A 14158-nucleotide genomic window follows, 5' to 3' on the forward strand; every position below is an offset into this window, starting at 1 on the left:
ACACAATACATACAATTTAGTACATGGTTCATTAAAAATAAATAAAGTAAACGAAATGTATAAATAAAAGTACTGAACACTTGAACGCTGTTAGAGAAAAAGCAGAGAAAGGTATTGTGGTGGAAGTAAATCATGTGTCCAATTATTGAAAACACAAATTAACATCATAATGAAATAACTTCTTCCTTATGACATGTGAGTCTTGTCCAGCAATGTTTGGCAAGAATCCATGCATTGACTGGTGGGATATTAATAATATAACTCAATAACATAATCACATACATCCTTGGCACTGGTAATGAAGAGTGATGCTTTTATTACACCACACCCAGGATTGAAATGCCATACTGGAGTTTCTCCAGTACTTATTTTTGTGAATATAGCACCACTCTTCAGTTAGCTCAAATCAGGCATAGTTTTTACTAGCATCTTTTCTTTGCATTATCGGTGCCAGTGGTTCTTGAAGGGGTTCCAAATATATTTGGTTTCATTTGTACACAGTCAGAGAGAACCACTGAACTAGGCCAAGTCTAAGGCCATCAATGGAGTTCCTCTACAGCAGTAATTCCAAAACCTTTTCAGCTCAAGACCAAAAGAGAAATTTGGTGCTTATAATTACAAAAATACATTGTGAATGAAACCCTTAAGCCCCCTTTCAAAAATAGTAAATTGTCCTTCACTATTTCTAAAGGGCTTGTAAATCATCTATTTTCACTACGGTTATTTATTTTTGAAAATCTTTTGAAATAATATTGTGTTTTTTTAGGAAATGGGGGAAAAAAATGTTTGGGAGACTCTATAGGCTCTATAGGCTTCTGTTATTATAAATGAACAGAGTTCAAAGCGCTTAGGTAGGCTGCACAAGACAAGCCACCAAAACACCCCCATAAACAATGAACAAAGCAAAATGAGTTGGTGTGGAATGCAGTTGATTGTTTCAGTGTTTTCTGTACGCTGAACTGATGGCTGTGTGACTCTTTTCCACATGCTTTGTTGTTCTAAAACCACCATTGTAGAAAGAGGAAAACATACGCATGCATTGACAACACTTCTTTATAGTTGGGAGTGTGTTTACTTTATTCCAGTTTACAACATAAATAAATACAAAATAGAAATACTATAGAGGCATTAAATATTTACATTCTGCAAGGAATAAAAAATACATCTTTACAAAAAAAAAGTGCACTTCATTGTGTGTGTTTCATTGCTTCCATTTCTCACATTTGTATTGCAGTATGGTTCAAATTAAGTTGGGTTTGTTATTGTCCAACCAGCCAGAAATTCCTTTCTCTTACAGATCGGATGTTGGGACTTCCTCCCCAAGGTCAACAGAGGCATGCCCACTACTAGAGGATAGGAGCTGTCCCATTTGGACTCCAAGGACACCTAATGTTGACAAGAAATATAAGAAAATGTTTTAGGTGAGGCAGTATTACGGATGTCACGATAACAAAATCTAAGCTGACGATCAATTGTCGAAAGAATTATTGTGATTAACGATTTAATTGTGTTTTTGGCAATCAAACTTTGATTTATATTTGCCTTTTAGGCTTTGTAATCCAAATGTATATGACAAATAACTGAAATATACAAATAAATAGACATATGTAATAATGTTATACTTTAATACAATTTGAACATTTTGACGATTATGCAAAAATAATTGCGATTATCTCAAATAATTGTGATTATGTCAAATAATTGTGATTATGTCAAATAATTGCGATTAGACGATTATGTAGGCTAATAATTGTGGTAGGCCTGGGCAGTATAGATTTCATGTTTCGTGATGCTTGTACTGTGCAGTATATCATCTCTTGGCTATGTTCTAATACGTAACGGAAACAACAGGTATTTTTGGTTTCATGGAAATGGCTCTTGATTAAGTTGGTAATTGACAGATACCTTAGCGAAGAATTCGATTTATAGACTTTGGAATTGTAATAACTCCGGCTTCAGGTCCTCTCCAGTGTCGTATGAGCTATGATGTCAGCAAATAAGGAATATGTGTCAGAATTATGTTTACAAGTGTTTTATTAGTATGTTATTCTATTAGTTTACATGCCAATTTACTTTGTTGCGATCTTGATGCATTGACAGCACGTTTAGCAGTTATTCAGCTGCAATCATTTGCATCACAATGATGCCAAGGTGCAACATATTAAACCAGAATTTAGCATAGAGCATTCAAGCAAATCACAGTGGTAAGTTACATTGAATCCCTCTGGAAATGGTTAATAGGTTGTGTAAGAAAGCCTGCCCCCATATTATGCCTAATTTATGCTCCGTTGTATGACGGTGCATAGTGTGTGTCAGTGTGTGTCTTTTTTTTTATATTTTCAAAATATACAATGTCCAACTAGCTGTTTTTATGTGATTCTTTATCAAAGTTCAAAGGCTCAATTTGCCTCAAGGGTCTTCTTTTCCCTGATGTTAAAGTGCGTCATCATAACAAAGCATTTCCACACAACTTCCTTCATTTTCCAACATAAATCAGGAAACACACATTATCCTGATTTAATTCCATTGGTTTAATGTGCAGTCAGTGTGTGCGTGCGTGCGTGCGTGCGTGCGTGCGTGCGTGCGTGTGTGTGTGCACGCGCTTGCGAGAGAGAGAGAGAGAGAGAGAGAGAGAGAGAGAGAGAGCGTGTGTGTGAGAGACAATTTACCTTGGTGTTTGTTGACTAGAGTTCATGCTTACTCTGCTATTCCAGCCTTGGACTTGAGGTCTGCTAAAATGTGTAAATTGTGTGTGTAGTTAAGATATAGGTTAATGAGCTACTCTATGAAGCTAGTTAGTTGGTAGAGCTATGGGTTCATGCAATGAAGATTCATCAACCAGCTATAGTAGCTGGACCTTACCCTTTCTTTCTCAGAAGATACCGATGGAACATGAACAGCAGTATAAGTACAACTGAAATGAAAGGACAAAAATAACATAATTAACTTGCGGTAATTTGAATTTTGACTGCAAAGCACAAAGTGATTTAAACAAATAGTTGAGATGTTACCTATTACAGTAGATATTACACTCGCTATGACAACAGCATGTCCTGAAAGAGAAATTCAATGTTAAAATGCAAAACCTGAATAATAATCCATGTTAATGATTGTCTGGTTATAAGCAGGCCTTATGAACTCACCACTGCTTTGGTCAGGAAGTATTTTGCCTGCAAATATAAAATAGTTTATCAATGAGCAAGTACAACCCAATATGTCAAGTACAAAGGAGAGCTAAATGATTTGACGTGTTTGATCCTGAGGGGGGAATTCTGTTTTCAACACAGTAAAGAAAATATTTCACTGGAAATTTTAGCTACAACACCAATAGAAATTTCCATTGACCAGATTTTCACCTTATGGTGAAATATTTTCTTTTCTGGCATAAAGTGTATTTTAGACATGAGGTGGGGGGGGGGGGCTTGCCGGGGTTGGGAATGAAACCTGGGACCTTTGTCTGTTTCCCAGGCGTGTGTCTCTACACTAAGCTATGGCCGCCACAACATAGGGACAAGAGGACATTAAAGTTATACCATGTAACTTTTTTTATAAAACAAATCTTAAAATTGTCCTAACTGTTAAATCGCTAAAGTTTTAGAACACCCACTCCGTCACAGAAAACATATAAAGCCTTCTCTTTATATGTTTTCTGTGATCCTCGCCGGGGTCCGGTTTTCGCGGAAAAATTACGTCATCATACACTACCGGCCAATCACAGCGAGGGTTATACACTGCCGGCCAATCACAGCGCATCTTGCTGACTTCTCAGGAAGTAGCTTGCCTCAACAAAACAACAGCATATACTCGGGTGAAGGAGTCCGTTTCTCCGGAATGCCTGAACGCACAGGAACCAGGGACCCCTCTAAAGATAGATCTCGGCGAGGTGGAGACAGACGCGGGGGTGTGAGGCCCGGTCCGCGGCGAAAAACGGCTGAAAGACACGGACGCGACCGCGGTTTGCTATAGAGCTACTGGCCACTAGTTGAGCAACTTACACAGTATAGCTTTAAGGATACAACTAAAGTGCAGGGCAGGCAGACTGTTTGAATTAGTGGTAGCAGAAGGTAGTCCAGGAATAAGAAAGCCATCAGCTTAGAATTATTCCACTTGCTCATGGTGCATTTATGAACTGACTGTTCACAGCCAGTCTTCCAGGCTGGAAATAACACTTTCTATATTTATGTGATTTATCTTTACAGCATTGGCCACTGAATGACATTTCTTCAATGTTTGCCATAATATGCAATGGGCAGACTTATGTAGCGATGACTTGATGTAATTTGTTTTCTCATAATGTATGGTGCCAGTTTTGAAAACATACCGTAGATAGGGAAATTCCTTCCATTGGATCTCTCTATTCAATGAAATAGCATAGGCCACATCTGGATTTACTTTCTCAATACCATAACATGCTTTATGACCTCCCACAAGCACTCATGGATGTTGTTCCATGGGACTGTGGTTGATCATAATATGCTTTGTCAGTGTGCATTAACATATGCCTTAAGAGAATTTGGAAGGAATTCCCCCTGTAATTACGATATTTGAATACTGAAGAGAAATGTGTCTTACCTTGTGTTGTCGTGGCTGATGTTGCTCCGGTTGTGGTAAATATAACGTCTGTTGTCAAAATATGTTTGCCACCTATTAGTATAAAGATAATGATTAGGGACATTTGTGTTGTTTGAAACAGAGTTAGAGGTAAATGTTCCCGGCCAAGTTCATAAACTATGATGGAAATGGGAATGCATGCCGTGTACGTCTACAGTATGCCATTCATTACTGCATCATGCAAAGTAGACAGAAGACATCTTTAGAAATAATTCAGAAAGATGTACAGTCATGCTGAATCTGATGTATGTCATGCTTGGATATACTGTCACTGTTAAATATGTATAAAACCCAGACAGACTTAACCACTTTCAACCTAGTGTCTCTATTTTGGGCACGTCATAATAGGCGAACATTTTAAAACAAGTTTAACTAAATAAAAAGCTCACAATGCACCACTGTGCGATGTATTGTGAGTTTGTAGATCAGCTAGTTTATCTCCTCTTGCACGACACTGCCATACGACAAAGTATAAAATAGGGCAATAGATGGGATGGGATGAAATATGGACATGCAAGGTTTCTGTCGACGGTATTTCCTGTACCTTGTACTGAAGGTGAAGCAGTTGATATTGCAGTGGTGGTGGTAGTTTTATCTGTATGAATTGTGGGTGTGACGGATGTGTCTGTGGTAGTGGGTGGTGGGTCTGTGGTACCTTTTGTTAAAATATCTTTTCCACCTATTAAGAGAACAATACTTAATACCTTTGTGTCATGTCATCAGGGTGATTCATGAATACAAGTGCAATGACAATTTGCACTGTAAAAATGTAATGTGACATTAGCTTGTAATCAAATGCATTTCAGCTTATAGCCACATAGAATTGCATGCTCTATTATTCGTCATTGCAGAAAATAATAATAATAATAATTGTATGTAAAAAGAAAAGAAAAAGGATTCTGACAGAGGAAGGCCAACAGTCCGAAACATAAATTGAATAAATCACTGCATATGGAGCCAGAGTGTGTGACTTATATTTCTCCTTCTTAAGCTTGTTCCAGAGGGTTAGCACCTCACCAAACCCTTGGTGTGTGTTAATGTCCCTGCTATATAAGAAATAAATGTATACCTTGAAATGTGGTTGGTGTAGTTGACATCATCCTTGTTGTAGTAATCATATCCTTTGTTGAAGGCTCTATGTTACCTAATTTGGGGTTTGAAACATGATCACATAATAATCATGATGAGCCACTTCTAAGAATCCATGTCATGCTGAACCCAATTCATGTTGCATGACGGCGTCGCCGTGTGGAAAATAGCCAACGTACAAGCTCACAACGTGTCGCGTCCCTTATGCATTGTGAGCTTGTAGGTCTGCTATTCTCGGCAAGCGACGCCATCCTCGGCTTTACTCTTGAATTATGCACTTCATGCAGAAAGTGAAACCTCTATTACCAAGAGAACCCTTCTTTGCAATTATGAATAAAACCTCTCATTAGTGTTCTTCATGTCATGTGCAAGTGTGCATGGTAAAAGGTTTAACAAGATGAGAAATCATACTCTCAGGTGTGACGCATGAGGGAAATCAAGAGGAACGTCCACTTATGCTGCACACCAGCTCCCCCAGGCCTTGCAATGTGTAGCCAAACTAGCCATCCTCACATTTAAAAAGAGGCAATAGTAGGGAGAGAAAAAAAGGTGTGCCATCTCCAGTTAAAATACAAAATTGTATGTCAGGAGACACAACTGTAAAATTGAGGGGGAAAATATCTACTGGTTGTGGAGCGTGTCTTTGGTTCGATATTGGTGGGATGTCTGAGAAAAGGATGAGGATGTCAGTTTGTAGGAAATGAAGTGAGCAGTGAGCACTGATAGGAGTGGTGGGATAGATCCTGTTCCAATAGAAACATGGAGATTACAGTATTGTATATTTATCTCCTGACAGCTAGAACATATGTATATATAGATAATATAATACTGTAAGTGTCTCAGATGAAAATAATGTATATCTGCATTCAGCATGAATTCAGCACATGCTGGATGACTTCACTCAGGATGGTAAATGTCTTCTTGAGGATGCAGAATGCCAGAGATAGTCATACTGCGGTTCTCAAACATTTTCATGTTAAGACCCCAAATTGAATTATGTATAAACTTTCCCCACAGACCCCCATTTGAAAAGATCAGAATTTAAATTAAAAAACAAAATGTAAAAAATGGTTACAATGATTTTGATGCTATTTTAATAGATTCTGCTGGGGATCCCTGGCCTAGAACCTCCTCAAGGACCACTGGGGGTCCCCGGAACCCACCACATCTGTAGGCCATCTGGGTATCTTGCAGGGTTAAGCAAACCCATGACAACAGACCCAGTCTCTTTATGTATGCATCACAGCGATACTCACTGTTACCATTTTTTCAGTCTGCGTACACTAAGGGTCGAATTTATTTCTGTTCGGCCCTGTCTAAACTATGATATGGCGTCATTCAGAGGATCAGGGGGTGGGGGGCGGGTAATGTGATTAATTCGGCTCCGAATGACGTCATATCATAGTTTAGACAGAGCCGAACCGAAATAAATTAGGCTCTAAAAGTGGAGTATGAATCGACCCAAAAGGCAGCCAGTCTGATATTGCTTCAAACCAGCTAACGTGATAGCTAACACAAAACAGATGTTGAAATTTGGCATGCCAACATTGTAGAAATATGTGGTTTAGATAAGCGGAATGGGTGGGGGATGAGTGTGCACCTTGCAAGCATTCCATGTGTTTTTATGCTTCTCCATTATTCTCTGTGTGCTATAGTGTGTGCCAGCGGCTACGTCATTGTAGTCCTTAGCGGACATTTCTTGGGTCAAAACACAGGTGTTTCAATTGTTTGATTGCAGTGTTTGGGTTGTGTTTACCCAAGAAATGGCCGCTCTTAGAACTACATTTGGCACACCCTATACTATACTGCATACTACAATAGTTCTCAAAGTGGAATTACCTAATATGATACATTTGTGTCCTCAGGGTGGACAGACGACTGGACTCAGGGTTCCTTGAGGGGGTTCAATGGACCCTTATAGGTTTGTAACTCTGACAGTAGGCCTATACAAAATTACAAATGGAACAAAATGGACCCTCACTGATCCATTTGGTTTGTTTTGCACACTCTATGGGGGTACTTTAATCAAAACGTATATCAAGCTCGTGACCTTTCATTATCAGTGGTCATGACTATATAGTAATGCCATACACAATATTTTAGTGGTGCAGAAGATCACTTCCTGCTTGTTGGCTTTATACAGTAGGGAACTTAGAGTACATTAATAGAAAACCTTCACAGGTGTTACCAATTATACCAATGAAGGCTCTTTTCCATTTAGTGTAGCTAAATCAGACTTCTTAATTTCAAGGGCCATCGTAACTCTGAGACTGTACAAATGGAACCAAATGGACCCTTGGGTTCCATTTTTACACTCTCCGAATTACAGACATACAGTATAAGGGCCCATTGGAACCCCCTCAAGGACACTTTGAGACCCACTGGTGTAGCAGAGTTTCCTGAGAGCCAGCATGCACAATGCATCCTGACTGCTTGACCAGAATGGAAAAGAGACTTCATTAGTATCATTTGTATCACCTGTGAAGGAAGTAGACAATTTTTTGCCAATATGGCTGCTGTGGACTAACAAGTAATTTGTATGCGGTCTGTGGTCTTACCTTGGCACTGAGGAGGCGGAGAATCGTATTCACCCTCGTCACTGCACTTAATGAAGCTCTGCCCAACCAGGGTGTACCCAGCCTCACAGGAGTACTGAATGACATCTCCATATGTTGGTTCCTCCTTAGAATCCCACGAGTGTCTGCCATGTTCAATGTCCTCCGGTATTTCACAAATTATACCTTGATGAAGGTAGGACAATAGATCAGCATATAGGCCTATATATGATTGTATAGAAATCACTTAAAATTAGAAAAGGTTCTGAAAGGCAGAAGGGAACTGCACAGTAATGAGATCATGAGTGGAGGAAGTTGCTAGTTGTACATACAGTAATGTATTGACAATTATAGCTAGTATGATATTTGCCTATAATTTCTAGTATTCAAAACCAGATATATTTGCAATGCTCTGGGAGTTTTTCTACGTTTAAATATATAATTAAGTGCATATTGATGATACAGTGTCCCTCCCTGTATTAAAGAAATCCAAACTGAGAGAAATGCACCTTCACATGTTGCTTTCCCGCTCCATCCTCCAGCAAAGCACTGTTTGTAGTTGTAGCCACTGACTTCGAACCTTTTGAGAGAGGAATGGATAAAAAGTATTGTGTAATTAAGCATTGTTAAAAATAAATGGTACAAACCATCTTTTGTAACATGTAATAATTGGGCAGCATTGAGCCCCTCTGAAATACAATAGAATCCCAGTATTCCTATGTCTATTCTGTATGTACATTTTTTTTTTTTTTGTACTAGTGAATAGGAAGAGGTCGCTGCCTGGATAGTTATGCAGTAACCCATTTTAGTGAAAAATGTGGCTGGGAGGTGCTCTTTGACAAAGGAAAAATCAATCAACAGAAAAAAGGAAAACATTCTGCAATGTCACACTTCCTGATGATAGCCATTGCCGCTTTATTGTCTCCACTAGCCGGGGACCCACAAGCCCAAAAGCTCAAGGAATAGGGTAGGACATGTGATTTTCTGCCGTACTTTTTATTTCTGTTTTATCTATTAGTTTGGTCATTAAGGTCCACAGAATGAGAGGCCTGCTCTGCCGGAAACATCGCGAAAAAAAGTTATGGCCATTTGTATATTCACTGTCCCATTGACTCCACTAAAAAAGGAAAAACATCTGCTTTAATTAGCATGTGAGGGGTCAAACTAGGGGTTCTTCATGATTCTGAATCCATTGCAAGCATTTGTTTTGCATAAAAACATTGCTTGGGTTAACTTTCGGCAGCCCAAAACTGTGAAAAGTGGAAAAAAAAGTGATGACTCATCACTTTTAATTGTTTTGGGGGGCCGATATCTAGCCCAAGGAATGTTTTTCATGCAAAACAAATGCTTGCAATGGATTCAGAATCACGATGAACCCCTAGTTTGACCCCTCACATGCTAATTAAAGCAGACTTTTTTTCTTTTTTTAAATATTTCTAGTGGAGTAGTAATAATAATAGTAATAGTAATAGTAATAGGACAGTGAATATACAAATGGCCATAACTTTTTTTCGCGATGTTTCCAGCAGAACAGGCCTCTCTTTCTGTGGACCTTAATGACCAAACTAATAGATAAAACAGAAATAAAAAGTACGGCAGAAAATCACAGGTCCCCTCCCATTTTGGTGACTGGGTCCCCGGCTACCACCAGCCGAAGGCCGAAGGACTGTTTTGCACCCTGTCCGTCCGTGTGTGCGTCCGTCCTTCCGTCTGTTACCAGCTAATCTCCGGCGCCGTTGGCACGGTCTCTGCCAAACTGTGCACACACACTCCCTGGATGCCACTTCAGAACCTTTGCCCCACATTTTTCACATGGCCCTGTTCTAGCACCACCATCAGGCCGATTTGTGCAAAACAAATTGTTGCACAGTACTCCTACAGATTTTGTCCAAAAGTTACACAAATTGGAAGACAGCATCTCTGTCTACAGTCATGTGATCAACATGCATCTGTCCAATTGTCCATATTCCATCCAAGATTGGCTTCCAAAGTTTGCAGGATTGGGCCGTTTGGAAGAAAACGCAGTTTGCGATTTGTGTGACAATTTGCACGCACATTCCCACTAAGCCAAGGAAGAAATACCACTTTAAATCAGCCTCATGGTGGCGCTATAACAGGCCGATTTGTGTTTTTCACAATAACATACCTGACCTGGTGGAGACCTGTGCTCGGAAGAGCACTGCTTCTAGTTCACGTTTGCATTCCTACTACTTTTATAGCTTTTATTGCTTATTTTATCATTTGACCTAATCTTTTTTATACACACAATTGAGGAAGCTCAAAGAACAATGCCTTGCAATGTTGCTACCAGTTGTATTATGTGACAATGAATAAACACAATTGATCCTTGAACCTTACACAAGCTTGTGTAAATACAGTAGATGCAAGCATGAGTAATGTGTTTTACATCAATTGGATCATGCTCGATGAAAGCGTTTCATTTTGGGGTGGAATTATCCTTGTATACTCAGTACTCACCCTTCATCACAACTAACTTTCACTGATGCGCCAAATAGAGTACCTTCATCCATCTTAAATTTCATATGTGGCTGCTCTTTAGGGGGGCCACAGTCTTTCTCTGTAATATAGAAGAAGAAAAAGAAAATACTGTCTCAGCTTGGCAGCTTCTCAGTTTCAGCCAATACTGAGCCTGAGTGCAAGGCTAGCCCACAGTAGTGCTTAGAGGTTATGCTGTGTGTTACAAGAGATGCTGAGCGGTAATGGAAGGGTTTATTTCCTAAATATCCAACATTTGAAAAAAAGTGAAACAGCAATGTTGGACCAGTGGTTCTCAAAAGTTTTAATTTCAAGGACGCCCATATGAGCGTGTACAGATGGAACATTTGGTTCCATTTGTACACTTGGAGAAAAAAGCTGACAAACAGCCAAAAAGATCATGCACATCCAAAGCCATATAGGCTGGGTGCTGGACTAAAGGTAATCAACAATAAAAGAGAAAAAAAAGGTCTGCACACCAAATTTGCAGTTCCCAATGTAGAGCTTTACTGTGGTAACGTTTCGAGCCGCATGGCTCTTCCTCAGACCTCAAAGACCTCAGAGGTCTGAGGAAGAGCCATGCGGCTCGAAACGTTACCACAGTAAAGCTCTACATTGGGAACTGCAAATTTGGTGTGCAGACCTTTTTTCTCTTTTATTCCATTTGTACACTTTACATTGGTTCAAAGGAACCCAATGTAGACAAGCCATAGTTCTTTCTTGGGTTTAAATCTAGTTAGACCTCGTATCTGAATAATTGTCATGTCATTCAATCAATTAATTCCATTTGTGCACTTTCCATGTGTACACTTTACAGTTACAGACCTGTATATGGGTCCATTTATAATCCCCCCTCAAGGAACCCAGAGGGTCCCTGGGTCCAACTTTGAGAACCACTGGCTCAGACCATTATGAAAAGAATCTAGAACTTAAAAAAGGTCCTTCATTGAGAAGATCTAGGCTACATTTTAGAAATAGCCAGTTACGCTTTATTTTTTTATATTCTTTATCCCACGGTTTTTGCAACCCATTTTTCTCACCCGGTGACTACCTAACCTGTAGTCCTGGTTTCCGCTCTCCCCCTGCCGCGCCAGGGGACATTTTATCATTTGACCTAATCTTTTTTATACACACAATTGAGGAAGCTCAAAGAACAATGCCTTGCAATGTTGCTACCAGTTGTATTATGTGACAACAACCCCCTAAAATGCCCCTGGGGAGGTAGTATAGAAACCAGGACTACTGCATGTTTTTGAGTGAGGGCCTATGCCCAAGGAAACACGGGGAGAACATGCAAACTCACCACAGAAAGGCCCTATCGCCAACCCCACCTAGGGTGTGGGTGCTGATGACGCGGGTGGAGGAACACGCCCCCAGCGCCCACAGCTTCCCCCGGCGGGAATCGAACCCAGGACCTTCTAGCTGTGAGGCGAAGTGCTAACCACTGCACCACCGTGCCCCTATCAGTTACCCTTTATAATAAAATAAAATAAAATAAAAACGTACTTTTGCACTTAAGATCAGGTGCAGACCACGTCCCATCGGTGCAGGTTACAACCCCAGATCCTTCCTCTACAACATAGCCATTGGCACACTCAAACGTGGCCTCTGAGCCATCTGGAAAATCATTCTTCAGCAGCGCATCGTTGGTTAAGACGATGTTAGCTGTCCCTTGAGGTCTGGGGCAGTCAGCTATAGAGGAAAACAGAAGCCACATCAATGAATTAGGCTAAGTCACACGTTTTTCATTGAAAGTAACTATGGTGAATTCATCCTTCCAACTGGATAGTCGCAGCTTTGAGCAAGCCTTAGCCCTAATTTATGCCCTCAATAATTTAAGAATAATTCAAGTCTCAGTCACGTGTATCATATATAGGCCTACCTGCCAAAACTAGACTGTGAAAAATAAGGAGATTTACTGGTGGGGGGCCTGGTTTACTTCTCATTTGTATGCTGATTAGTATTCACTTCATTGAAGTATTGACTTATTATGCACTGTAGTATTCACAAAATGTGTATTTTGGTTGCATATCACAGAGGGATCTTGGACTCTGGGACGGGTAACAACCATACTCACTGGGCTGAGCATGCTCACTTTTACCATAAGTTTGGGTTGACTCCAAAATTAAAGGAGCAGTTCACCCCCAAAATGGGGGTACATTTACTTGACCCTTGACCCTAAATTTACTCCCATTGATTCTGACCCAAATGCATTTGGGTCCCCTCTCCATCCAGGGCCTTATTTGGGTCCCCATCCAGGCCCATGCATTTGGGTCCCCATCCAGAATCAATGGGGGTAAATGTACTATAATCATCTTTTTTTTTTGTCTTAGGAATGCGACGAATAAAAAAAAAAAATTGAACTCAAGTCTCCATGGTGTGACTAATCAATAGAAAATGTTTCATTTTGGGGGTGAACTACTTCTTTAAGGATATTCTCAGGAGAAATTACAAGTCAAAAGCACAGCAGGAGAAAGGACAACATGCAGTGGTCCCCTGCTAAATTCAGCAGTGTTGGCAGGTATGTTAAGCCTGTATGGCAATTTGGCTGACCACATGCTCAGAGATATCAAGAAAAGACTGCATTTTAAAATAGTTACAAGTTACAATTAGGCAAGTGTATCAGAAAGCCATACTGACCTTGTATGTGGACCGCGAAGATACAAATGAACAACAAACACTTGACCGTTCGTCTTCTTTCATACGAGTCCAGTAAAAGTTCCATGGTGTGTTGCAGTTCCTCGCAGTAGATCGATGATGGCAGATGCGCACGTCGCTATAACGGTCCCTTCAAGAGCTTCCAGCAGAGCGCCCGGTGTCCGTGAGTGACAACAATGAAAAGAAAGCTACACACCACACAGTAACACCAAGTGCCCGCTAACACGAATCAATGAAACAATGTAGGCTACAAAAGTACGAAAACGAAACATCAGTTGGAAAAATAGTTACTGTCATGCCGATAATAAGCTATTAAAATCAACTGTCTGGGTCGTCATGTCATACATACTTCTCTGCAATTGAATGTATCCAGACATCGTTATTAAGTCCGTTCTACACAGAAGATCCCACCCCTCATGCGTGCATCCAGTGGAGGAAACGTCTATGTGGGAAGGGCGTGTCCTTTGTGAGAACCACAAGCCATACGCACTGTAAGGGTGTTCCCCAAAAACTGTAAAAGGGTGTTCCCCCAAAATTGTATTCTGAATATGAAGAGAGAGTCTGTCACGTGTTATTGCGATGGGCATTTGTTTATCCTGCTCAATGACATATTTAAAAAGAATTATTACACCCAAGGACACGGTGCCTTGTCTTTTTTCCCTTAATTAGAAGCAGGACTTGGAATTTAGTGGAATTTAGTGTTTAAATAATTCTGTATTATTCCAGTAAATACAAGCCGGTTGTTTAAT

The 14158-nt window shown here is 40.1% G+C and overlaps 1 protein-coding gene across 5 annotated transcripts; it reads right to left on the minus strand.

The window, feature by feature from the left end:
- Nucleotides 1–1087: 1087 nt before the first annotated feature.
- Nucleotides 1088–13749, minus strand: LOC308287501 (complement decay-accelerating factor). 5 transcript variants are annotated; one of them, XM_080728692.1, is made up of 14 exons: nt 13392–13749; nt 12258–12443; nt 10734–10833; nt 8765–8835; nt 8259–8441; nt 5681–5755; nt 5156–5290; nt 4573–4644; nt 3144–3170; nt 3012–3053; nt 2863–2914; nt 2670–2729; nt 1906–1981; nt 1088–1386 (listed from the first exon to the last, which is right to left on the minus strand). In XM_080728692.1, exons 1-13 carry the CDS (start codon nt 13474–13476, stop codon nt 1924–1926), a joined length of 1146 nt encoding a protein of 381 aa, XP_080584818.1. In that variant the 5' UTR covers nt 13477–13749; the 3' UTR covers nt 1088–1386; nt 1906–1923. The 5 variants fall into 5 exon arrangements, with proteins under 5 accessions (XP_080584818.1, XP_080584817.1, XP_080584821.1 ...); XM_080728691.1 differs by having other exon boundaries at nt 2670–2732; XM_080728695.1 differs by lacking the exon at nt 5156–5290 and having other exon boundaries at nt 2670–2732.
- Nucleotides 13750–14158: the final 409 nt, after the last annotated feature.

This window comes from Nannobrachium achirus (genome assembly GCF_963921795.1).
Source record: "Nannobrachium achirus genome assembly, chromosome: 6".
NCBI classification, from domain to species: domain Eukaryota; kingdom Metazoa; phylum Chordata; class Actinopteri; order Myctophiformes; family Myctophidae; genus Nannobrachium; species Nannobrachium achirus.